At 35.8% G+C, this 24,947-nt stretch overlaps 1 protein-coding gene across 1 annotated transcript in view; it reads left to right on the forward strand.

Annotated features, from left to right (window-relative positions):
• Window positions 1-4,395: 4,395 nt before the first annotated feature.
• The window catches only part of LOC145683189 (short-chain dehydrogenase/reductase family 16C member 6-like), a 66,863-nt gene continuing 46,311 nt past the window's right edge, over window positions 4,396-24,947 (forward strand). Inside the window, exons 1-3 of the mRNA XM_081754552.1 lie at window positions 4,396-4,411; window positions 10,380-10,504; window positions 24,712-24,822. Coding sequence (XP_081610678.1) covers window positions 4,396-4,411; window positions 10,380-10,504; window positions 24,712-24,822 — 252 coding nt within the window. The remainder of the gene's footprint in view (window positions 4,412-10,379; window positions 10,505-24,711; window positions 24,823-24,947) is intronic.

Consider the following 24,947-nt stretch of genomic DNA (forward strand, 5'->3'; position numbering starts at 1 on the left):
ATGTTCAGAACTTCAATACAAGAAGAAAAGTTTATCTGCGACTTTGGTTGGAAACACTTAATTACGAAGATGGAACCAATTTAAAGTAATTATGATTAACTTAAACTGTCTTCATCTCCATAATAGCCCATATCTCCAAAGCAGGGGCGGATTCAGGACGGACTTCTGGGGTAGCGGTGGGTTATAATACTGCTACCTAGAGCTACTTTTAAGAGCTGCAAACTCTGGGATGGGTTTTATTTATATATAAAATAAAAAAGCTTCCTCTTCAGGGGGGGAGCAATTGCCTCGATCGCCCCCCCCCCCGCTGGATCCACCCCTGCTCCAAAGTCACAATACTATATTTTCTCTTGAGATCCTGAATACATGTGGAAAGTTTGTCGGCTGTTTTGTTCAGTGTAACCATCTTACGACTAATTCCACTTTTTTTTATTGTTCATTGATTTATTGGAGTATTCCATAAATAATGCTTTTTTTAAGTTTTTATTTTTTCAAAATTAAGAAATAAAATTATTTTTAAATAAAAAAAAACATACATTCCTTCATTTTCTACAACGCTCTTTTATCCTTCTGGTAGAATTTCAAGGTCCTTTTTTTTCTCGTTCAAATGATTTTAAAGACTGCGGAATAAATGATAATCAGATGATGCAATATACGCAGATATGGTAGGTGAGGGATCGTTTCCTATTCATACATCTCCACCCTTTGTAATGTCGTCCTTGCTGTATGTGATCGAGCGTTTTTCTGATGGAAGTTGAAATCAAGGTGGTCACTTTTCTTCTAGTGTTGACTTAAGGATGGTTTAAAGGGACAGTTTTGCCGATAGATGTCCCCACAGTCTTCGTAACTCTCTCATGTATTTTTTATCTTCCACGAAAATTCACAATTTCTCTTACAGATTTCAACCTAGAGACCCCAAATTTTTAGAGAAGGAACTTCATAACCTATCAAAGGCAACAATCCGTGCCGATTTTTTATTTAGCATTTTCTTCATTGTTGAAATGGACATTCAAACCTTTAACAATATACAGATAAGGTCCATCTTTTCCAATATGCGGATGATACGGCGCTTCTCGCACTTGAAACAACTATCCAGCAGCTTAACATTGTCTTACAAACAGCTATCGATCGCTTTTACAAACAGCTGGTGCGCTCAGTGGCGGCTTACTATTAACGCAGCTAAAACACAAGCCATCGTATTCTTACCACCTAGAAGAACTTCCAAAGTCCGCCGAAACCCACGTAATCTCTCTCTGTATGTTGATGGGGTGCCCATTCAAATCAGTAACACTGTCACATATCTAGGAATTACCTATGCCACCACCTTACTTGGTCGCAACACCTGAAAACCATCACCACTAAAGCTTATAATAGACTCAATCTCCTGAATCGATTGACTGGTACCACCTGGAGCCTTAAAGCACACACCATCCTAAATACCTACAAGGTTTTCTTACGACCTGTCCTTACCTACGGATTTACTGCTTGGATAGCTGCCCAACTAAGTTCTAAAATAAACTTTTAATTCTAGAACGCCATGCTTTCCGTACAGCGTTCCGCATTAAGCTGCCAAGTCCTACACAGGATCTCTACCGCAAAATCACTTTTCCGACTTTACAATATTACCTTGAAAAGCTGCGGCTAACATTTATCACCAAACGCTTCGAAACACGGCATCCTTTACTACAGGCTACAATGCGATATTTAGCACTTCATCCAACACCTCACCGTTATTATCATCCTCCACTTTCGCTTCTCTTCACACTATATCACTATACCCTTCCACCGTTAGATACCGCCTTACTTATCATCACAGATTACGTCATTCATGAACATCTTCCTCTCATTCATCCATCATTTCCAGCACAGTGATTACCATTATTTGCTAACATGGGCCTCATTCGTCTTCATCATTGCCTAGAGTAGCCCCTAGGCTGAAGATAACTTCATTTGTCTAATTAACATCACCCATGTGTTGTCCTGTGTATGCATCTCACCACATCTCTCACGCCCATTTCTATATTTGTACCGATCATGAATGCTATACCTAACCACTGATATCATTTTGTTATAATTTAATTATTTACAATATACTGTATTCTTTTCTCCTTTGTATTTATACCTACACCTAATGTTAAGGATTAATGTTCCTCAAGTCTCCACGTTCATAATTATTTATTTATGTAAATGTTGCTGCTAATAAAGATTAAAATCGCTTAGCCCATCCAACATACTTATTCCATTGTTAACTACTAATCTCGTTCCTAAAAGAGGGCGTAACCCTCTGAAAGGCAGCTAGTCCTTCAGGCTAGCCTGTAAAAAATAAAAGCTGTTATATATCGCACCTCGTCCTCAATACGTATGTTTTCCTCCGTCCCGTCCTGAGCTATGGGTTCACTGCCTGGATATCAGCTCCACCTTCGTTCTACTTCAAACTGGCAACCTTCGAGCGCCATGCCTTTCGTATCGCTCACCGTATTTCTCTTCCTAGTCTGACTCGTTACTTGTACTCTCTCATAACCTTTCCTACATTGCTTTATCACCTTGAATCTCTCCGCCGAAACTTTATCACCATTCGCTACCAGCAAGAACAATCACTGCTTTTCGAAACTATGCATTACCTCGCCCTCTCATCTGTTCGGCCACGATACTACCATCTCCCACTCAATTTACTCTTTACACTCTATTGCTATACTCTACCGCCTAATCATCCAGACTTAGCACTTGTGCAGGATCACCGCCTTCATGTCCATCTTCCGCATATCTACCCATCATATCAAGCACAGTAACCCCTCTATCATCTAACAGGGCCTCCTCTGTCTACATTGGCCTAGCGTCGCCCCTAGGCAGAAGATAACCAGCATTTGTCTTTATTAACAGTACCTATGTGTTGTGGCGTGCATCGCACCTCATTTCATATATCATACTCATTTATATAGACTTCAATTCCTTCCTAAATATTGTTTTGTATCATATAGATTTGTAACTGTAATTATTCTATTTGTAACTATGTATATTTGTTCATTACCTCACCTATAAAATGATTATAGTCGCAAAGACTGTAATGACCTAGAATATAAAGTAATAAATAAAGAAAAACTCTTAGCCCAACGCCTATCACTTTAATTTCCTTTATTTCCTTTACAACCCTTTCCTAAAAGAGGGTGTAGCCCTCTACAGGGTAGCTAGCCCAATGGCTAGCATTAAAATAAACAAAAATGCTGTTATAATGCACAACTTCGTAATCGGTTCATTACATCTCGCATTGAAACGGGCATCCTCTATTCTTGGATACTCTTCGAAACGATGCTCACTGATGCCGCATATCGTTACAAGCATACCCCTTTGAATATACTCTTTTCCTTATATGTCCACCATGCAAACCTCACAGTAGAAGAACGCGACATCTATACAATTTATATCATTCATGCTCATATTCCTCATGTTTTTCCATCTTAGCACAGAGATCCTCACAACTAACAAGACCTTCCCCTGTGATCATTAGTTCCGAGTCGCCCCGGGACAAGATTTAACCTGCTTCTGTCTGACTAATTTCTTTGTGTTTATGATGTGATGTCTCTTCATCTCATATTACATATTCATTAATTTTTTGTTTTCACTCATCGCCACATTTATCTCACAGTTTTTGTCTTACCGCACATTAGCACTTATTCATTTTTCAGTTTATATTTCACTTTTCACATGACAAGTTATCATATAATATTTATCCTTTCCTTATCTTATATTTATAATTCGTTATATTTCACATTTGGCACCTCCATTGCACTGGCTCTTCTTGTGTACCTTATAATAAAGATGTGTTTAATGAAAATAAATAAAGAAAATAAAATGATTATATAACTTCCTTTCTTAACTGATGAGAATACTCAAATTTCCCTTAGCCCAACAAATTATTTTCCAAATTATGTTTTTGTTTAGAAAACCTCATGCCAAAGAGAGAGCGTAACCCTCTGAGAGGCTGGAGAAGTAATAATTTTTTTTTAGAAATACATTATCCATGTAAGAAGTCATTTCTCTCTTCTTCTCCCCCCCCCCCCCAAAAAAAATCGTTGATGTTGAAATAACATATAAATGATCTGCTATAGTTAGAGATGCGCACGAGACAAGATTTGTGGGTGTCTCGTCTCGAAAATGTGCTGTAAAAGTGATGTCTCGACTCGAAAAATGTATATTTTTGTATTGGAAGAGCCGTGTCTCGACTCGAATTTTGTCAGGAAAATCCTGTCTCGTCTCCTCTCGTCTCGTGTGCATTACTAGCCATAGTGGTAGTTTTGTGTGTGGCTTTAACTCTTTATTTGTTGTTGTTTACTACTTTTGATGGGATTTTCGCCGAGCAAATGTTAATTTTTGCACTAAACTTGTGCTATATTAAAAATGGAACAGCAAGCGGGTAATTGACGATAAATCTGAACCTATCACCTCCAAAACGCAGCGATAGTACGAACCTACTTTTATATCACGAAGGCGGGCATCTAAACTACTGGAATACGTATAATGCACGTAACCTATACCAAACCTACAGAAATAATATACATATACAACAGCTAGATGTTACGTAAATTATACATGTGATATACGTATGTATGCTGTGTGGGAAGATCGTCCCTTTTTCACTTACAATAGTCATAAAAAGTAAAAGTGTTTATAGAAGCCAGTACTGTACATCGTATGAATATAAAGTTGAAGCATTAAATATTACATCTCTGTAAGATGTATATAAAAATATTGCACAACCCACATAAACAACCCCAAAAACAAAGCATGGGTGTTGATATTCTCCTAGTTTATTTATTTTCTTTTTCGAATTTGTAATAATAGTTTTATTTAGTATAACGTGCTTCGTGAACCACACTTCACAACTGCTTGTTGATAAACTTATTGGGCTTTATGCAGAGTCGATTTGACATATGATTAGCGTCATACTAAAGGACTGACTACTGCAGGAAACATATGTTAGTCGAACTCTTTAGTATGGCACTAATCACGCGTCGGAACGACTCTGCATAAGGCCCATTAACTCTAGTTTTCACGAAAACAAAAAGTATAATGGTTCACTAAAGTAGCACAATACCAACAACCATGCTTTGTTCAAGGGGTTCTTTATATAACTTGCTACAATATTTTTCATATGCCGTACATCGTACATCGTTGTAATGTTTAATTCTTGAACTTCATATCTATATGATATATTTACTTTTATGGTCTTTTTTATTTTACTTTTTTATGACTATCATAGGCAGAGCCGGCTCTACCATATGTGCAACACGTGCATTTGCATGGGGCGGAAAGTTTCGAGGAGCGAAAAAATTTGTCATTATTTAAAACAAATATTTCTTGTTTGAAACAAACTTCATGATGATGATATTAAATTTACTAAGCTTTCAAAAATCATGTTTAGGTGGCATTATTTTAAGGTCACATGGACAGAGCTAAAGCAAGTAGTCAAACAAGCACCAGCAAGAAATGTTTGATTGTTGTCAAATACAAAAAAACTCAATTCTCGAATTCCTGTTTCATTCAGTTAGTTATCACAGTGTTTTTATATGAAAACTAGTCTTGTCTTTGTCACAAACAAGTTCCTTATCATTGAAGGTGGGAACAAGTTTTCTTTTTTTTTAAATAAAAATTACTAGATGTAGAAGGAAAATCAAGAAATAAAAATAGAAGAGTTGCACTGGAATTGCTAACTGATATAGCAATTCCAGCTGATTGAAGCTCGATATTAAATTCTATAAAAATATTTACCACGTTTCCTGTGCAGGTGTGTTTGCTTTATCTTTTACTAACATAATAGATTATTATTTAAAGAAAGAAAAAAACAGACACAACGATATTGCATTTGTAGTGTTTAGGCCTTTCCGAGTGCGAGTGCTTTTCCCTTCTTCGTTGTTCATGATGGGGTAGCATACTTTAAATCGTAGATTTTTTTTTTTGGAGAAAGAGGAGAGCGGCAAATGATGCAATTGCACGGGGGGGGGGGGTTGCCTAGGGCCGACCTTGATCATATAGATGGGAAAAGTCCGAACTTTATCCACCTCTTTAACTTCTTGCTTTTATAGCTATTTAATGCAATTAGTTTGTTCCCTTTCCTCCAACTTTTAATTCATGTAATTGAAAAGCGTATATTATTTATGGGTTGACCAAATATGTAATCATGAAACTAATTTAGTGACTATATAATGTCAATATTTAGTAATCAAATTTTAAATAATATTAAAAATACATGCAATGAATTTTTTTAAAAAGAAAAAGAACATTTGACTACACTCAAAGAAGAAATCAGTTATGTCTTATGATTAAGATTTTAGTTCATTTCAAAGAAAATAGAAAAAAGGTTAGTTCATTTCAAAGAAAACAGAAGATTTCAGTTCAGTTCATTTAAAAAAAAAAAAGCAAAAAAGATTTTAGTTCATTTCAACGAAAACAGAAAAAAGATTTTACTTCATTTTAAAGAAAACAGAAAAAAGATTTTAGTTCATTTCAAAGAAAACAGAAAAAGAATTTAGTTCATTTCAAACAAAATAGAAAAAAGATTTTAGTTCATTTCAAAGAAAACAGAAAAATAATTCTTCATAGAGATTAGTGAGCTAAAAAAGTAAAGATGCGTTCATATTTAACGCTAGGGATGCGCACGAGCGAGTTTTCTTTTAAACTCGATTCGACTCGACTCGAAACAGACTTCTTTCAGCTCGACTCGAGAACTCGTCTCGAAAAATTTCTTCTGACTCGACTAAAAATCTCGACTCGAATTTAGGTCGAGTTTCGAGTCGAGTCGAGTCGAGCCAAATCGAACTAAATATTTTGTGTAGTTTCAAGTACTATTTTCAGGTATAATACATAGACAATATAATTATTATCAATGATACTACTACTACTACTACTACTACTGCTACTAATTATTATTATTATTATTATTATTATTATTATTATTATTATTATTATTATTATTATTATTATTATTATTATTATTATAACAACACCGCGTATAACCATGAAAGGTAGAAATACTGAAAACTAGTTAACTGCAGATCTCGGTCGTCGAGAAGTCTTCAGGAGACAAGGACACAAGATTTTGGATTTAAGTTCCGGAGGAGCAAGTATTCGAGTTCGAACCCTTTGTTAAAAGTTATAGGGCACAGGCCAAACTTGTTCAAAACTATTCGGCCCGGGTTTAGGTTTGTCAACAGTTCGTGTGGTTCGGCTACAGCTCATTCATTATCAAGCCGAACCGAAAAGTGAGCCGAGCCAACAGCTCACCCAACTTAGCCGGCTCGAATCGATGGCTCACCCGAGGCGAACCAAACCTAGCAGATGGCTCACCCCAAGAGAGGCGGTTCGAGCTAACGGCTTAGTTGAGCCGAGTTGAACCGAGCCGGTGAACTCGTTTCAACGGAGCTGGCTCGAGCCGATGATTCACCTGAGCCTGGTCGGTGGCTCATCTCAACCGAGCCGGCTCGAGCCATTGGCTCAATTGAGCCGACTCGATTACATCCCACCCAAGCTGCCTCGAGCTTTTCTCTCAGCTGAACCGAGCCGAGCCAGTTGATATTACTACCCGGGTTGAGCTTCTGCTTGGATTCAAAAATTCGGCCGTGCAGGTCTCAGCTTTGATAGTAAGAACTACAGTATATATTTATATTGATGCTCTCGACATTTGAGGCTGTCTCGTTATAAAAGTCTATTGTCGTCTCGTTATCAAGACGAGACGAGATGCGAGAAGTATCCTCTGTCGTGAGCAACACTAAAAGTATTCCACATTACTGCTTTTTCTCATGACTTTCGCTTTCCAGTCTAATCAGGCCATGATTTCAAAACGAGCTGAACGAGCGAGTCATTTATCAAACCCAACTCGACCTCAAAATCAGTGACTCGGTTCGGAACTCGACTCGAAACTCAGAGTCGAGTTTCGAGTCGAGTCGAGTTTTAGCTCGACTTGTGCACATTCCAATTCAACGCTGTTAAGAAGGTATTCTTTCAGAAAAAAATTTTCCCGGTGCACACTTAATATTCGAAGGGGCCGATATTATTTTCACATGGTTTCGGTATGATTTGTTGTTATATTATAGACTTATTATTTTGGTCTCCTCCGGGGGGACATTCTTCCCCCAAAAATGTCAGGAAGAAACATTGGTGAAAACGACGCGGTGAGTGTTTTCTTCATTTCATTTTATGCAGTAATTAAGTCTTTATTTTCTTTATGAGTGCCAGAGGGTGTTTACACAGTAGTTGCGGATATCGTTGTAATGGATACATTGCATAATAAGTATTATGCAAATAAAATAACTCTTGCAAGAAGGAGGAAGTCCATTCAACACAAGAGAATTAAAGTGTTGGTTCTCTGACTTTAGTCAAGGTTAATTGTGATCTGCAAGGTTGATTCAATGACGCGTTCAGTCACTTCTGTGTTAAATGTCTGTTATCAGTGAGGACGCAATCAACCATATATTTTATTTTAACAAGCTAACCCTCGTGACTATGTGGATAGCATACACTCCTTTCGCGCGGAAGACCCAGGTTCGATTCCCGAAGGGAGCTCATGGGGTTCGGATTCCACGTTCAGCTGTAGGTTTTTACGTCTAAACAAGGGCGCCGATTTCTCTGTAAATTTGGGGGCCCCATTCAGATGCAGAAGGCATATATGGCGATTTGAAGACAAATTGCAGTGAAATTATACCAAATATTGTACCCAGGTATATACATAAATACAATACGGGGAACCCACATGAGCTTTGGGGGACGGCCCCAGGATCGGCGCCATTGCGTCTAAATACATTATCGTTGCTGGAAGAAATTCTAAACTCAAATCAATTCGATTCAACAAAATAACTTCTTATTAACAGTAAAGCCATTTTTACCTTCTGTTACGTTCATAATTTATACGCTATAGAGAGGATAATTTTAACCTTTTCTGTTGGAAAACATCCATTAGCTCATTGATATTCAGCGTGGGGTATGCATACTCACAGAATTAAGCAATCATTTCTTAGGGGTATGTACAGTTAGCGACAAAAGTTCTTTCCGTTTGATAAAATTTATCATCAGGAGTTAGGGGTAAAGCTTGTTTAATATTGCACTGTCCTACATGTAAAGGGTAACAACTGTCTGTAGTTTGTGTACTGTATTCGAGTTGCTTAGTTACAAAATTATATTAGGGATTCACTCCAAAATGGCGCCCATACAAGTTCAAAAGATTATTTAACTCACCAATTATTTAACTATTATTTCCTAATTACACAATTGCACAATTTTTATAGTCAGTGAGTTTTTTAAAAAATAAAATGTAGTTCATCGAGAATTTATCCATTGCTATTATTGACAACTATTACAAACAATTAAGACAATTTAATGTACTACTTTATAACAGTCAGACTTGTCTGTGTCGTCTTAGCTTCATCATATGCGTAACTATTATTATTATTATTATTATTATTATTATTATTATTATTATTATTATTATTATTATTATTATTAATTATTATTTAATTCAGTTCTGCTTTATAACGAACACATTGATGTAGAGGACTTGGCATAAGTTGCTGTCTCAATACAATTAAAATCTATTAGGTTTAGATTAAAGAGAAAGAAACCATATTACTGGTTCACACGAATAAATACTTGTGGATTATTTTATATACCTTGGATTTATTTATTTAAAAAAAAAATGGGTTAACTGCTGTATCGCCGGACCAATTTTAGGAAATTTACCGGGTCAATTGGAGAATTTATTTAAGTTTGTGAGGAAAAAAGGGGTGAGTTCAGGTAAAGGGAACAGTAAAAGTTCAGAAAGTGGTTGTATTTGCTGGTTGCTTTTGATGTTGTAAGGGGCACTGTATGTGGAGGCGGATGGACTATTTCGCGGAGCGGTACATTTGTTTTACTATACGGATCCATAGATTGTAAAATGTACAGAAAAATTTGGGCAAGTCTAAAATTTGGGCAAGACTATTTCATGTCGAGAACAGAACCAAACCAACCCCTGCGGGGCTTCTAACCCATTCCTACTACTACTACTTATACTATGGATCCGTATAGTAAAACTGCATGTCTAATAACGTAACCTAATGTAATTTAATGTAATCCAACCAAATATAACCGAATGCAGTACATTTTGGTCATTTTTTTTAAATTGGTCCAGCGATACAGCAGTAATGCCCAAAAAACAGTTATTTTATAAATGTAGCTAATAAATTCCAAGTGTTCACTAGCGTTTATACCTTATATCACCAATAAATATCAAATTAGATTCCTATCATAATGAATGTATTGTAAATTTCTCCATCATATATAATGTTAGAAATTAGTATATTAGCTAAATATATGCAATAACAAGTTTTTTTATTTTATTTTTTGTCACTTAGGTGCGGATGAAACAGTTCGAATGATCAAGGAACATGGCGGTCAAGCGTACAGCTACTTGGTTGACCTTTCGAAGAAGGAAGACATCTATCAGCAGGCCAAGAAAGTTAAAGAAGAAGTAGGAAAGGTAAGTCATAAAGTTTTAAATTCCTCGAAGCTTTAATTCTAGAATTTGACTTGCATTTTTCGTGTTTCTAAGGTTTAAAATTTTCAGATGTTATAATAGTTTGAATGTAGAGTTATGGTAGATTTTATTATTATTTAAAGAGACTAGCCATTTTGTAAACGGGAATAATTGAGACTTGCGCTGGTAACACCCTCTATCCTCAATGGCATGCTGATTAATCTCATTAGGCTTTCCTTCTGTTCGCTTAGGGCTCAGTGAGGCTCACATTTACTCGTATTCGCGCTCAGTAATCTCATTGCAGCTCGTGCACTCGAGCTCTGGCTAGATGTTCTGAATGAGGGTCACGCTTACAAACCTAATTGGATATGCCCTCAGTTACCTCATTGCCTTCGCTTTAGATACACGTAAAGGTTCGGAATCACTGTCCTCAATGTGAATGGGGCTTGTATACCCCTTTTGGAACCGAGCTCATGCTAACACGAGCTCTTGCTTGGCATCCACTTACAAGGCTTAATTATTAAGTCAAGCTCGCGAGTTTGAATACCTAAGTCGTGTACCTATAAATCGGATTGCCCGGATTTGGTCCCCGGTGTAGCAAGATTTATTTTCCTAAAATATATTTCTAAATTAGTCCTTAAAATATATGAATCATATAGCCTACATATGTGTTAATGCATCATCCATAGAGATTATTATATTTCATGTATTTGTAGTGTGATTCTCGTGTCTAATGAAGATACTGCTATAGTATCGAAACGTTATATGGTGTACTGTTCTTTGCTAAGTATATGCATCTTCTCCGCAAACATATCTGTTTAATTTAACATATTCAAAAGATGAAATAATAGTTTAATAGAAGTTTACAAATTGGAAAATAATCATGCTTAATTACTCTTTTTATTGCATAAGACTTTTTCTCTTTCTAGTGGAATGAATTCACCTGTATTTGAGTGCGAGAAAGCAATTCGGATAAGTTTCAAGATAGAGACAAATCATTTAGAGGTCATTTTAACAAGGACAAAGATTTTCAAGCTCTAGTGAATACTTCCCATTAATCTCGTATGTTACCTTTCGAAGGAAGACAGCTGAAACTAGACGTGTATAGATATCTGTGAGAGTTGATTACTGGCACTCTACCCTAACGTTGCAGAAACTAGAGTTCTGATTACTGAATCTGATTTTTACGTACAGAAACTAAAGTTCTGACTACTGAATTTGGATGTTACATGACAGAAACTAGAGTTTTGATTAATAATTCTCGTTTTTACGCGACATAAACTAAAGTTCTGATTACTGAATTTGGATCTTACATGGCAGAAACTAGAGTTTTGATTAATGATTCTCGTTTTTACGCGTCAGAAACTAAAGTTCTGATTATTAGGTCTCGTTTTTACGTGACAGAAACTAGAGTCCTGATTACTGGATATGGTTCTTACATAACAGAAACTAGTTTGGATTAGTGATTCTCGTTTTTATGCGGCAGAAACTAAGTTCTGATCACTGGATTTTGTTCTTACATGACAAACTAGAGTTTTGATTAATGAATCCGGTTTTCACGCAGCAGAAACTAAGAGTTCTGATTAGTGGCTCTAATTTATTTCACGGACGAAGCTAGACTTTTGATTACTGGACTTAGTTCTTACATGACAGACACTAGAGTTTTGATTACTGGATGTCGTTTTTACATGGCAGAAACTAGTTTTCATTACTGAGTCTGGATGTGACAGAGCTGAAACTAGTTCTGATTATTGGATTTCGTTTATAAATGGAGAAACTAGACCTCAGCAACTTATTGTTTACTTGACGTTTTTAAAGAAAGAAAAAGAAAAGTCAGTTGGTAATAAATGTGGCAACACAGGATGATCTACGCAAATTATTATTGTTACGATAATATACGAAAAGTGAAAGTGTAAAGAAATCTTTTTGATTTTTCCTCTAATGAAAACATAATATTCTTTTCACAGCAACACTTGGAAAAGAGATATCGTAATATTCCTCTTCACCCAGCCCAGGTAGGAAGTTTCTGAATGGGTGAAAGCAACGATTTCGCATCGCAAATCCAATGAATGAGGAAGGGCGGAAGATATCTTTAACATAAAACGAAATCAAAAGTGTTTTTGTTATATACACGTTACCGTACAGCGGACCAAAGCACGCGTCTTTTCGTGACGGATGAGTTAAAATTGCGCATTATTCGCAAACTGCTTTTTACGGGCATTCACTTACTTCATAATACAAGGCACACTTCTGCATTTAACCCAATTTTCGAAAGGCCATCTGTTTTGCAATATTTTCTCTTAGTTTCCTGGGTCAATCATTGTTTCTCTTGAAGTCCATTTTTTTTTTTTACACTATTCGTTTAACAGTGGCGGTCGGTTCTTGCGGAATTCAGATAGGTGAAACTTTGATTCCCCCCCTTCATATTGGTGGACTAGGAGTTGTCTAGCAGGGCCGGCCCTAGGCAATTTGCCGCCCCGTATAATGACATCTTTTGCCACCACTTTTCTCCAGAAAGAACAAATCTTAAAAGTCAATGATTTTAAAATGAAAATGAAATGAAATCTTTAAGCTTAACGTCCCACGATTATGCCGGTTAGACTAAAGGAGACGGTGATAATGAGAAATGAGTGAAATGGTGGAATGAAGAAAGTGGGAGGAAACGGGAGAACCCCGAGAAAACTTACGAGCACGGTATTTGTCCACCTCAATGATTTTAAGTATGCTACCCCATCACGAACAACGAAGGGGAGGGAAAGTGCACTCACACTCAGAAAGGCTTAAACACTACAAATACAATCTCGTTGTGTCTGTTTTTTCATTAAATAATAGTCTATTATGTTAGTGGAAGATATAGCAAACACACATGTAAAGGAAAGATGGTAATCCTTTTTATAGAATTCAATATCGAGCTTCAATCTCAATACATCAGTTTGAAATTCCCGTGCGACTAGCTCTTTTATCTTTATTTTTTGATTTTCCTTCTACATCTGTAATAATAATAATAATAATAATAATAATAATAATAATAATAATAATAATAATAATAATAATAATAATAATAATAATAATAATAATTATTATTATTATTATTATTATTATTATTATTATTATTATTATTATTATTATTATTATTATTATTATTATTATTATTTTACAAAAACTTGTATTCTTATTTATATCAAAGACTAGACTAGCTTTCATATCAAAACTGTCATAACTAGGCTCCGGATTCTTTGGTTCGAACCTTTTTTTTTCTGAACAGTGAATGCAAAAAATTCGTGTTTTCTTTACATTTCAAGTTGCTATAAGTAGAACTATATTAGTTTTATAGGACCTAAAATGTCCTAATTGGGGGGTTAGGGCCTAAAAAATCCTAAATTAGCTTTTAGAACCTATAACGTCCTAAATGATTCTTTATAGTTATTTTTAACTTGAAAAATACTTTCAAACACGTAGTCAATCGTCAACGACATAATTTCATCTGTAAAGAAGGTTTTCTTGAAAGTTCCTAACAGAGTAGCTACCTTCAAGGATATGCTTCCAAACACACCACTGCCACCACAGCCCGTTGTGTCCCGTTGGGGAACGTGGCTCTCAGCAGCACTGTACTATGCAGATAATTTTGAAAGCATTGTTCTAGTCATCGATTCGCTCGACGAGATTGAAGCAGCTTCAATCATGTCTGCAAAAAAAAAAAAAAAAAAAAAAAAAAAAAAGCACTGAAGTCACAGTTTCCTGTACAACAACTAAGTTACATTAAAGCCAACTTTTCTCATCTGCCCCAAGCCATCACTGAATTGGAGAAGAAGTCTCTTCCACTAACAGAAGCTCTTCAAATTCTTCAAGAAGTGAAAGAGAAAAGAATACCTGGGGAAGTTGGAACAAAAATTGCGGACAAGTTGGAGGCGGTTTTGAAACGCAATCTGATTTCACACAGATACAACTAGTGGGCCAAATTCTTCGTGGAGACAATGTCCAAGAAAATTTAAAATGGAATTCCGAGGAATTAGCCAGTATGAAATATGCGCCTCTTACATCGTGTGATGTGGAACGCAGTTTTTCTGCATTCAAGAGAATTTTGTCAGACAACAGGAAAAAGTTCACAACAGAAAATCTTGCCAAATATTTTGTTGTTCAGTGCCATTACAGAGAGTGAAGTTACCACTTTTTGAGCTATAGAAAACATGAAAAGTGCCGGGAAAACAATATTTGAACATTCGTATTTCCTCAGTGTATCGTTAGAAAAGTGAAGTGATATTTGTGGTGTTGTATAAAATTTCAAATATAAGAAAACTGACAAAAACTACTACTACTACTACTACTATAGTACGACAGGCCATACATATGTTAAACTATATTTCAGCTATCAAAAAAAGTCCGAGGTAAGAAGAGTTTTATTATTTTTATTACGCAGAAAACTGGTTAGCATAACGCTTACTAAATTAAGGTTACAATTTAAGTATGAAATAGCTAACGAAGTGTTTAAAGTGTAGTAATATTCCGTTTTCAATAATATAATGCTAAAAATCCTAAACCGTGTTTTTAAAAACCTATAAAATCCTAAAATGCACTTTTTAAAATCCTAATTTGAATTTTTTGGGACCTAAAAATTCGAAGCCTAGTCAACTAACTAAAAGGAACAGGTGTTCGTTATTGTTCAAAAATGAGTTCTTGTATTTCACAATAATCAAATAATTTATGCTGGATTTTATTTGATCATTTGCTTGAGCACTGTCCATGTGACCTTAAACTAGTGGTACCTAAACATGATTTATGAATGTAGTATTGAAATATAAGGTCAGCTTAGTAAATTTAACTACCATCATCATGAAGTCTGTTTCCAACAAGAAATATTTATTTTAGATAATATAGTTATGACAGATTTTGTCGCCCTGTGCAAATGCATGGGTTGCGCCTGCGGTAGAGCGCTCTGTTGCCTAGTGCATTAATCTTGTATACAAGAATTGAGACATTGGGTAGCTTTTACTTCCTCCATAGCATGTGGTGATAGAATTTTTATTTTTGCCAATGAGACTTCCTTCAGAAGCAGCCACTATGTAGTGGCGACGCATAAATTGCAAGGCTGGCCGTGTCGCATTCATTTTCGTAACGTAGTCCATCAATAAGCTAGAACAGGAATAGCGAAAGACGCAGTTAAGAGGAAGAAATTTCTTTTGGTTTCTTTCAAAGGAGAACGTAATGATTATTCCTTTGGGCTAAAAAAGAAATGAAATGAAATATTTCAGTGTTATGTCCCACGATTACGCCGGCTAGGCTAAAAGAGATGGTAATAATGAGAAATGAATAACGTAGGAGGAAACGAGAGAACCCCGAGAAAACCCACGCACACGGTGTTTGTCCATCACAAAGTTCACTTGTCGCGAGCTGGCATAGAACTAGTGACCCCCATCGGCTAAAAGATACGAATAATTAATGAAAATAAATGCTTATTAAAGAATTGGTGAAGCTGTTTAAATCCAAATTCACCCCCGCAACTTGAGGGAGCGATATATATATATAAATAAGGGCGGATCCAAGGGGGAGGCTAAGGGGCTATAGTCCCCCCTTGACGCTCAGGTTTACACAGGATAAAATGGGCTTCAATTACTGGATAAAACGGCAAATTATGGTTTAGCCCCTCCCTTGATCATATCCTGGATCCGCCAGTATATATATATATATATATATATATATATATATATATATATATATAGTGTGTGTGTGTGTGTGAGAGAGAGAGATCGAAAATGATTGATATTAGTGTCGAATCCGTAGCTTTTGGGGTCGGTGAAATGAACAGTGACACTTCCGATGACGTTTAAATCCAAATTCGCCCACAGATTACTTATTATATTCTGATTTTTCATTAACATATTACTAATTATTCTTATTTTAACTTTAACTCAGCGAAGCGGGTAATTGACATTAGTCCTGTATAATTTTATATTAGACCTACGTATGTATCTTCTGATCACTGACTTAATGTGATAACTCATGGAGAAAGAGTGTTTAATATTCAAGGACGAACTGGAACTTCATGTCATGTGTTTTGTATGTGCAAACACTCACACACACGCATAGACACGATATAAGACTATTCTTTATTTGTAGATTACGTAATGGGTTGACAAGTGGAGTCTGGGGCATACTTTCTCTTCAAGGTCTAACAAAAGTTTTTTTTTCTTTCTTTGCAGAAATGTTTGCTGATTATCATTTTTGCAGCTGTTTCCTTTGTTGTTCATAATACACTTATTTTTTTAAAACGCTCTTAGTGCCTTTTCACACACATCCACTGAGTGATGCCACAGATGTTGCCTAACTCTTGCGAAGCATTGTTTTGAATTGGAGCGTTCATACGAAACAACCGCAATTGTTGCCACTAAAAGGGTGGCTGCCACTATTTTCGCTCGCCCAACTCTTGTCTGCTATTGTCAATGTATGGCACTACGGAGACACTGTAGTGCCCACCAGGTCCGTAGTCAGCCCAAAAATGTAGGAGCTGCCCGGCTGAAGTTACGGGGGGGGGGGGACGGTCCAACTATATTATAGTTCATTTGCAAGCCCACCGTGAAAATTTTAGGGGGGCCGGCTCCCCTAGACCCCCCTGGATACGAGCCTGGTGCCCACCACCGCACATGGTTGCCAATGTATCTTTTTGTAAAAAAGTAGGGGCACGGTGGCTTAGTGGTAGAGCGCTTACCTCTGGTGTGTGGGATCTGTGGTTCGATTCCGACCAAATAAGTTGGTGGTGTACAACATCGTGTTCGTGGAATTTCTAGGGGTACTTTCATCCCGCATTATCATTCCACCAGCTCTTGATCATTCACTTACCTTAATCATAGTCTCCCTTAGCCTAACAGGACATGACATAATCGTGAGACGTAAAACACAAAGATTTAAAATAAAACACAACAACAAGAAATACTATTATCTCCATAAGCTTTTTTAACTTTTCAAATGTTTCTGTTGGGATTTTCCCTAGGTGCGCCCAGAATTTGATGTTCACTCTTTATACTCGAATGCTGAAACTGTGACTATCTACTACAACACCAGCCTATATTTAACCAAGTCATGCACCACACTTGTGGCTGGCCGAGCAAGATTCGTCATTACGTAAAACTTCCGTGCCAAAACTAACTTGGCAGCAAAAAATGATTGTAGTAGTCTCGTTTCTTAATTGCCACACTTTGTAAAACGAATCAACTCAGTGTATAAACATAGAAATTGCATAGCTAATGAATTCCTCAAATATTTTTTTTTTCTTTTTCATTGCGTGTTGATACGTGGTCGACAAGGAAGATGTTTTGTTTACGCTACAAAGTCTACTTTACATAAGCAATTCATGTCACAGTGACTACCGTAGAATATTAACTAATGTGTCTTCGTTTAATGACAATAACAAATGCGCATAACAAACCATCATAGTACCAACAACAAATTTTGTGTTACGATTAGAAATCTCAATTGCGCGGGTGGAGTGCACTTAAGAAGTGTTGAAATTACGTAAATTTTTAATTAATGTATGTCATTTTCTTTCTTTTCAAGATATTCACTTTGTTTTCAAGATACTACAGAAATCAAACAGCAGTACTATTGTTTCTTTCGTTATTACAACCATTGAGATTTTTTGGAGGGTGGCGGAACAAGTTTTCGTTAAAAATGGCAAATTCAGCTTTAATTGTTCCATAATGATGCCTTTTAAAAAACGATGAAAAGTTTCAAAATTTAAAAAAATCAAATTAAGTTATCTTGATTTTGTCACAACCAGCTCGCATCTCCTCATCTACTTTTTTTTCCTTCATGAGAAGAAAGAAAGAAGAGAATTTTGGAGCAATTGAAGGCATGAAAATGACAACCAGATAAAGACCAATTTCTCAAAAATGAGATTTCCATATATTCGAAATCTATGTTCAGTGGTCTATCAGTGAGTGTGAAAACAAGAGTTGTATGCTTACCCATTCCTCCACCAGAGGGCTTTTAAACTTACCCGTTTTTTTGTTGACAATGACAACCAGACAAAGACCGGATGTATCTGGTTTTCGTTCTCAGTTTCTGAATAAGTATGTTCTTGCTTGGTTGAAAGGCTTGTCTTATACAAAAAGGTCGGTAGCACGCCTCCGATGGATATGAGAGGGAAATCTGAGGGTTCCAGGGTTAGTAAAAAGCCAGAGAATGTTGCGCGTCAAGTAATAGAATACATCAAATCCTACCATTTTCGTACCAGGAAATCACACTATTCTCGAAGAGATTCTCAGAGAGAATATTTACAACCGGACCTTACTGTAAAAAAAAATGCATGAACTTTAATTGGAGAAACATGAACCAGAGGTTTTCCATAATATTTCTCAAGGGATCAAATGTAAGCCAGAAATTTTGTACGAATATTATAATAATGGTTTTAACTCCACATTCAATTTAGCTTTTGGTAAACCTCGCAGTGATGTGTGTCCTACTTGCGACGAATTAAAAGTCAAAATAGATAGAACAATCGATGAGGATAAAATGAACTTGCAGTGTGAAAGAGAGGTGCATTTGTTAAAAGCACAAAAATTCTATGATGACTTGAAGGGAAAAAGCAAGCAAGCCCAGGAAGATCCATCAGTCGATATTTTATGTTTAGACTATCAGCAGAACTTCCCTCTCCCTGTTCTACCTGTTGGAGAAATATTCTACAATAGATAAATATGGATTTATAACCAGTGCATTTATTCTGCCAAGACAGGAACATCAAAAATGTACATGTATGATGAAACAATCACAAAAAAGGGAGCAAATGAAAGTGTGTCTTTCCTACCATTACATCGAAAATTTCGTGGACCCTAGTGTAAAAACTCTATACATTTTTACAGACAACTGTGGAGGACAAAACAAAAACGTAACTCTTGTCCAGTATTTGTCCTTACTTGCTACTACTAAGAAATTTGAAAATATTGTTCATCACAATCCAGAACGAGGACACTCGTTTCTCCCATGTGACAGACAGTTTGCACAGATTGAAAAACTCAAACGCCAAAAAGAGTATATAACTACTGGAGGAATGGTATTCACTTGTTCAGAGAGCATCCAAAAAGTTTTGCGTCATAAAAGTTCAGCAAAACATGGTCAAGGATTTTTATAATTTTTTGGCACCTTGGTTCGTTAGGAATAAGGAATGCGGACAAGGCGTTCAAAATCTCTACTTACAAGGTTTTCCAATATGAAGACAAAAACATTTGCGTATCCCACGGACACTCTTCGGAAATAGAATATGATTGTTTTATCGGAGTCAAGAAGATTGCAGACATTAGTGATGTAAATCTGAGCAATGCACCTCGAGCTTACTACAACTCCCTTCCAATTAGCGCAAAGAAGTTGCAAGATGTGCGCAAATTGTGTTCCAAATACTTCCAGACATTTATAAAGGATGGTATGTCAATCTTCACTGTGTAGAAATTGAAAATAACACGAGTGATACTGATACAGATATGAACAAGTAGCAGACATTTTCAGTGAGTGTGACAAACAGATATCTCCATTTGCATTTTTGTATTTCTGTAATAATGTTCTGTAATAATAAAAAATAAAGATTTTTTGATTATTAACTATAAGTAGCTTGTACAGTTAAGAGTTACACTTAATTCCAACCATATTGTAGCAATTATATTGGATATATGTAAGTATTCTTTGGTCTTTACCTTGTTATCACTCTCACTCAGTTAATATTTTTATCTGGTTTTGTTTTCTACGTCTCTTGTAAAATTAGCATTTTGGTCTTTATCTGGTTGTCATTTTCATGCCTTCAATTGTATCCAAGCACTGGGGGAAGGGGAATGCACCGCAGTACATAAATAAGTAAATAAATAAATAGTCGGGCGTTGCGAGACGAGAGGTGTGTTTTAATTATTCACGCAGGGATGCAAATAAGCAACAAAATTTTACTAGCCCAGATCCCACAAAATAAATCATTTATTTACCTTTGAAATAAATAATAGTGATAAACTCGCCCGCTCCGACGAACCACTCGCCTCGGGCGAGTGGTTATTTGCATCCTTAATATAAGGTGAATGTAAGCGTAGTGAAACCACTTTGTTTCAATTAATCAAATATTGTGTTGTTAGTAGAGTTGATCAAAGTAGTCTACAAGTCCGGAACTTGAGCTCAACTTAAGTTCGAAGTTTAATAATTGATCGTGGGGCCGGGTGAGCTCGAGCCCCATCGAAGTTAGCGAGAACTTAAAAGCCTGACATACAAAAAATAATACAAAATTTACCATTTTTATTTTGCTCGTTTTTCATAAGTGAAAGGAGATGATGAAATGTAACTTACCACAATCATAGATAATGTTATTCTACAACAGAAAATAATGAACCTTACGAATTTCCAGTATTGCCATCCATAGAGATCACAGCGTTGCCAGTTAACATTTCCTCAAAAATCTTAGTTAAGGCAGCGACTAGAGGAACGAACTCAACTGCATTTGATTACGTATCATGTTGTTTTGGAATTCTGTGCACTACTTTTTAAATAGCTTTATTATTTAATTTTAATAACTTTGGTATATGTAGGAGCCCAAGCAGGGTGCGAGTCAGTGTGATATTCATACAAGATGAGCATCACTTAAAAACTCAACTATACTTAGTTTCTTGTGTGTGTTGGGGGGGGGAGAGATGGTAGACCGCTTACTTTTGGTTCAACGGTCCCCTGGTTCGATCCCAGAGTGCGTAAGTTTGTGGTGGAGAAGATCGTCTCCGCGAGGTTTCTTCAAGTTCTGCTGTTTTCGTATCACTTTCTCATTCTACTACTCAGTAATCATCTGTATTTTTTAGCTTACAAGAGTATCAGTAGGACGTTCCATTTCAATTTCCAATTATTTCAATCCATAACCAAGGGCTATAGTCAAGGGTAATGACCCTAACAGTATGATTTGTATAATAAAATATTGGCCTCGAAATCTAGTGATTTAATTTCCAAATAATCTAAAATGAAAGTTCACTATCTATTGCCATATTCATAATTTTCTTGATTTAAGAAAGAAAGAAAATATTATTCTTAGAAACCAGTTTCTCTGGTAAATGAGTTCGTTTCCTTTCTAACTGTCACAGTATGAAGCAAGAATTATCGTAGAATAAAACCATGCCATTGTACGGAGGTCAAAATCCACACAAAACACACAACATATGCTGTACATGCTGACGTTGAGTCATGCACAGTATATAATGATTACGGAACCACTCACCGTGTCGTGGTTTCGTTCCGTATTACATCATTTTCCGAAAAGAAAGAAGAAAAGTAGTTGAATATAAAAGTGAGCGTTGTATGTCATATACGATTTCTGTGAAGTAATACAAGGAGTAAAATATTGAATGCACTCCTTTCCGCTTGTTATTTCGTAAACCTTTCGTTAACCCGAATATAGATATGTGGTTAAAGTGATCTGCTCTGAGCTTTGGGATCTGGAACTGTGGTTTATAGATAGTTTTTTATCGTAAAATTAAATTCGGTCAACTAAGTTGATTGCGGTTTGTCAAGTTGCTTTAGGAATTAACGACAAGTTTCAATGTTTAGTTGTTGTGCAGATTAAGAATATCGGAACACTTTGATACAACGGTGGCAGCATTGCACAAGATACGAAAAGGTCGCTCTGTTAAATATGAACTCTATGATTTAGACTATTTGGTATAATGGTATAGTATTTGTAGACTATCTCCCAGTGGCGTAGCTGAAAGACGAGGGGCAAGAGGGGACATCTATTTCCGGGCGCAGCAATTTGGAGACGGCAAATTGATGTTACATAATTAAGAATGAATTTCAGAGTGAGACATATTCTCCTCTTAAATGCATTTGCAACGTATCCACAGTTCTATTTATTTGTGTCAAACTTGAAATTGACCCAAATTACGATGGAATTTACCGACTATGTGCGGAATAGGTGAAAAGACCTATGGTTTTCCGATTAAAATTTTATCACAATATGTTTTTGAGATCTGGAATACTTGTCCAAAAATTTCAGACAGGGAAAACCAAAAAAAAAAAAAAAGAAAAAAAAATCAAACCAAGCACGGTTGCTCAGTGGTAGAGCGCATTTCTCTGGTGTGTGTGGGATCCCTGGTTCGATTCCCACCAAGAAAGTTTGTGGTGGACAACATCGTGTTCAAGGGTTTTCTCGGGTATTCCTGTTTCCTCCCACATTTTCATTCCACCAATTCTTTCATTATTATTATTATTATTATTATTATTATTATTATTATTATTATTATTATTATTATTATTATTATTATTATTATTCACTTGCCTTAATCACCCGTTTCCCTTAGCCCAAACAGCATAGTCGTGGGACGTTAAACTGAAAGATTTTCATTTTTTTCTACGAGATGGCTCAACTCCCTGGCCAGGGACGTACGCAGGGGATGGGTCCTGAGAGTCCGGATCCCCCGAAAATTCGATTTTTGTGTAAATTTAGCCTAGTTTTAGGAATTTTAATATAAAATATCCTCATATTGAGTTTGGACCTCCCGGAAATAAATTCCTGCGTACGCTACTGTCCCTGGCCACCTCGTTGACTAGACACAATGCCTCTAGATTTCTTTCTGTGGGACTATGTAAAGGACGTTATGTATCGGACAAAGATATGGCACATTTCCTTTTTGTCGCATTTTGAGATATAAAATTTCTCATTTTATCGCTAAGTAAATTATTTTACAAAGTAATATAAATTATACAAATTCCAATGTAAGCCCAATATAAGTAATAAACAATAAATCAATAATGCTACTTAGAACAATGAAGTTATTCTTTATGCAGTTACTAACAACAAATTACTTCTTTCTTCTTTTACAAGTCCAAAAACTTAAAATACACTAGCACAGTATCATCACGATTGCTATCACAAAAAAGGCCACACATTGTACTGTATTAGTTATACACCGAAAACATATATACATGTAAAAACATATATACATACAATACATTAATGCAGTGTCTTCTAGTATATCACGTCTGCAAATTATTATTCTGATGAAAAGTGCAGCATGTTGTATGTTTCAACATTTTCTTCTTTCAGTTGTAGCTTTCTATCATTGATTACCAAGCTGCATTAAAAAAAAAAAAAAAAAAAAAAAAAAAAAAAAATCCTTTCACAATCAGTATTCGTTATTGGAAGCCATATTGCCGACAGGCACAAGTTATTGAAGTTTAAATTTTTCTTCTCTTTGAAAAATTGTACTTTTTATTTCTGTATTTTAACAACTAAAATTGACGTTTAAAAAAAATCGCCATTTGTCGCGTTTTGCGGCACATGTCGCTCAAAAATGTCAGTTTTCGCATTTTGTCGCGACTTCAAAATACCTATTTCCTTTCTCAATCTGACGTAGTTCGTTGGAAAAACAACTCTCGGCTTTGTAGGAAAACTTTCGCATTTCGCAACTTGCGAAAAACTCCTGCCCCTACTAATCGATACATTTGCAATACCAAAGGCAAGGAGAATTTCTGTTTTAAGTTACATAATTATATCTAAAGAATTTCATAAAATTATTTTATTTAATATATGTTAACTTTTCGATGTTAATTTATGTTAACTTTTCTTACGTTTGAACCTCTACATCCTGTGCAAATAACGTGTTAAGTTTTATCCTGGGCAAATAATATTTTAAGTTTTCGCAATGTTATTTGCCCAGGATTTAGAGGTTCAAAAGTTACAATGGAGTTCGTAGATGGCAATTGTATTCAAAAATAGTAAGTGGTTAAAATAAACTATTTCTGGTTTTAATGTTAATCATTATAGAACAAAAACCGGTAATAGATAGCGAGAAGCAGTTTTCTGCAACCGAACCGAGAAATACAGTTTATCATAATCCTTAACATTATAGTAGAAATCAATAGAAATAACTAGAAATTCCGCTTTTAATTGTTCTACGTAGAGAATAAAACAATAACAAATAGCGAGAAGCATTGTTTCGAACCGTTTTAGCGCTCTAGAAATAGATACTATCCTATCTTTTATCCCTCTTTTCAAACCGGAAGTTCCATACATCAACCACTTCCGGTTTCAACACTGATTGCTGAAAACTAAAATAATCTACTACTAGTAGTAGTACTACTACTACTAGTAGTACTAGTAATAGTACTATTACTATTATTACGACTACTACTACTACTCCAATGTTGTTTTATGTAATTTAATTTCTAATGTTGGCTTATTATTACTGAATGTTTTGTGTACATTTTTTCAGGTCTATATGTTAATAAACAACGCAGGGATTGTCTCAGGCAAAGGGTTTTTGGAGACACCAGATGCTATGATCCAGAAAACATTTGAAGTGAACTCTCTTGCACACTTCTGGGTAAGTCATATCATTATTTAGTTATTTTTCCAACAGCTTATAGGCAACAGTAGATTTTTTTTTTTTAACTGGGTGAGTGGGAGGCAAGTCTGATATAAAGTAGATTTTCAGGTATTTCAAGTCAG

Source organism: Thermobia domestica, chromosome 4 (assembly GCF_964235325.1).
Source record: "Thermobia domestica chromosome 4, izTheDome1.hap1.1, whole genome shotgun sequence".
NCBI lineage: Eukaryota > Metazoa > Arthropoda > Insecta > Zygentoma > Lepismatidae > Thermobia > Thermobia domestica.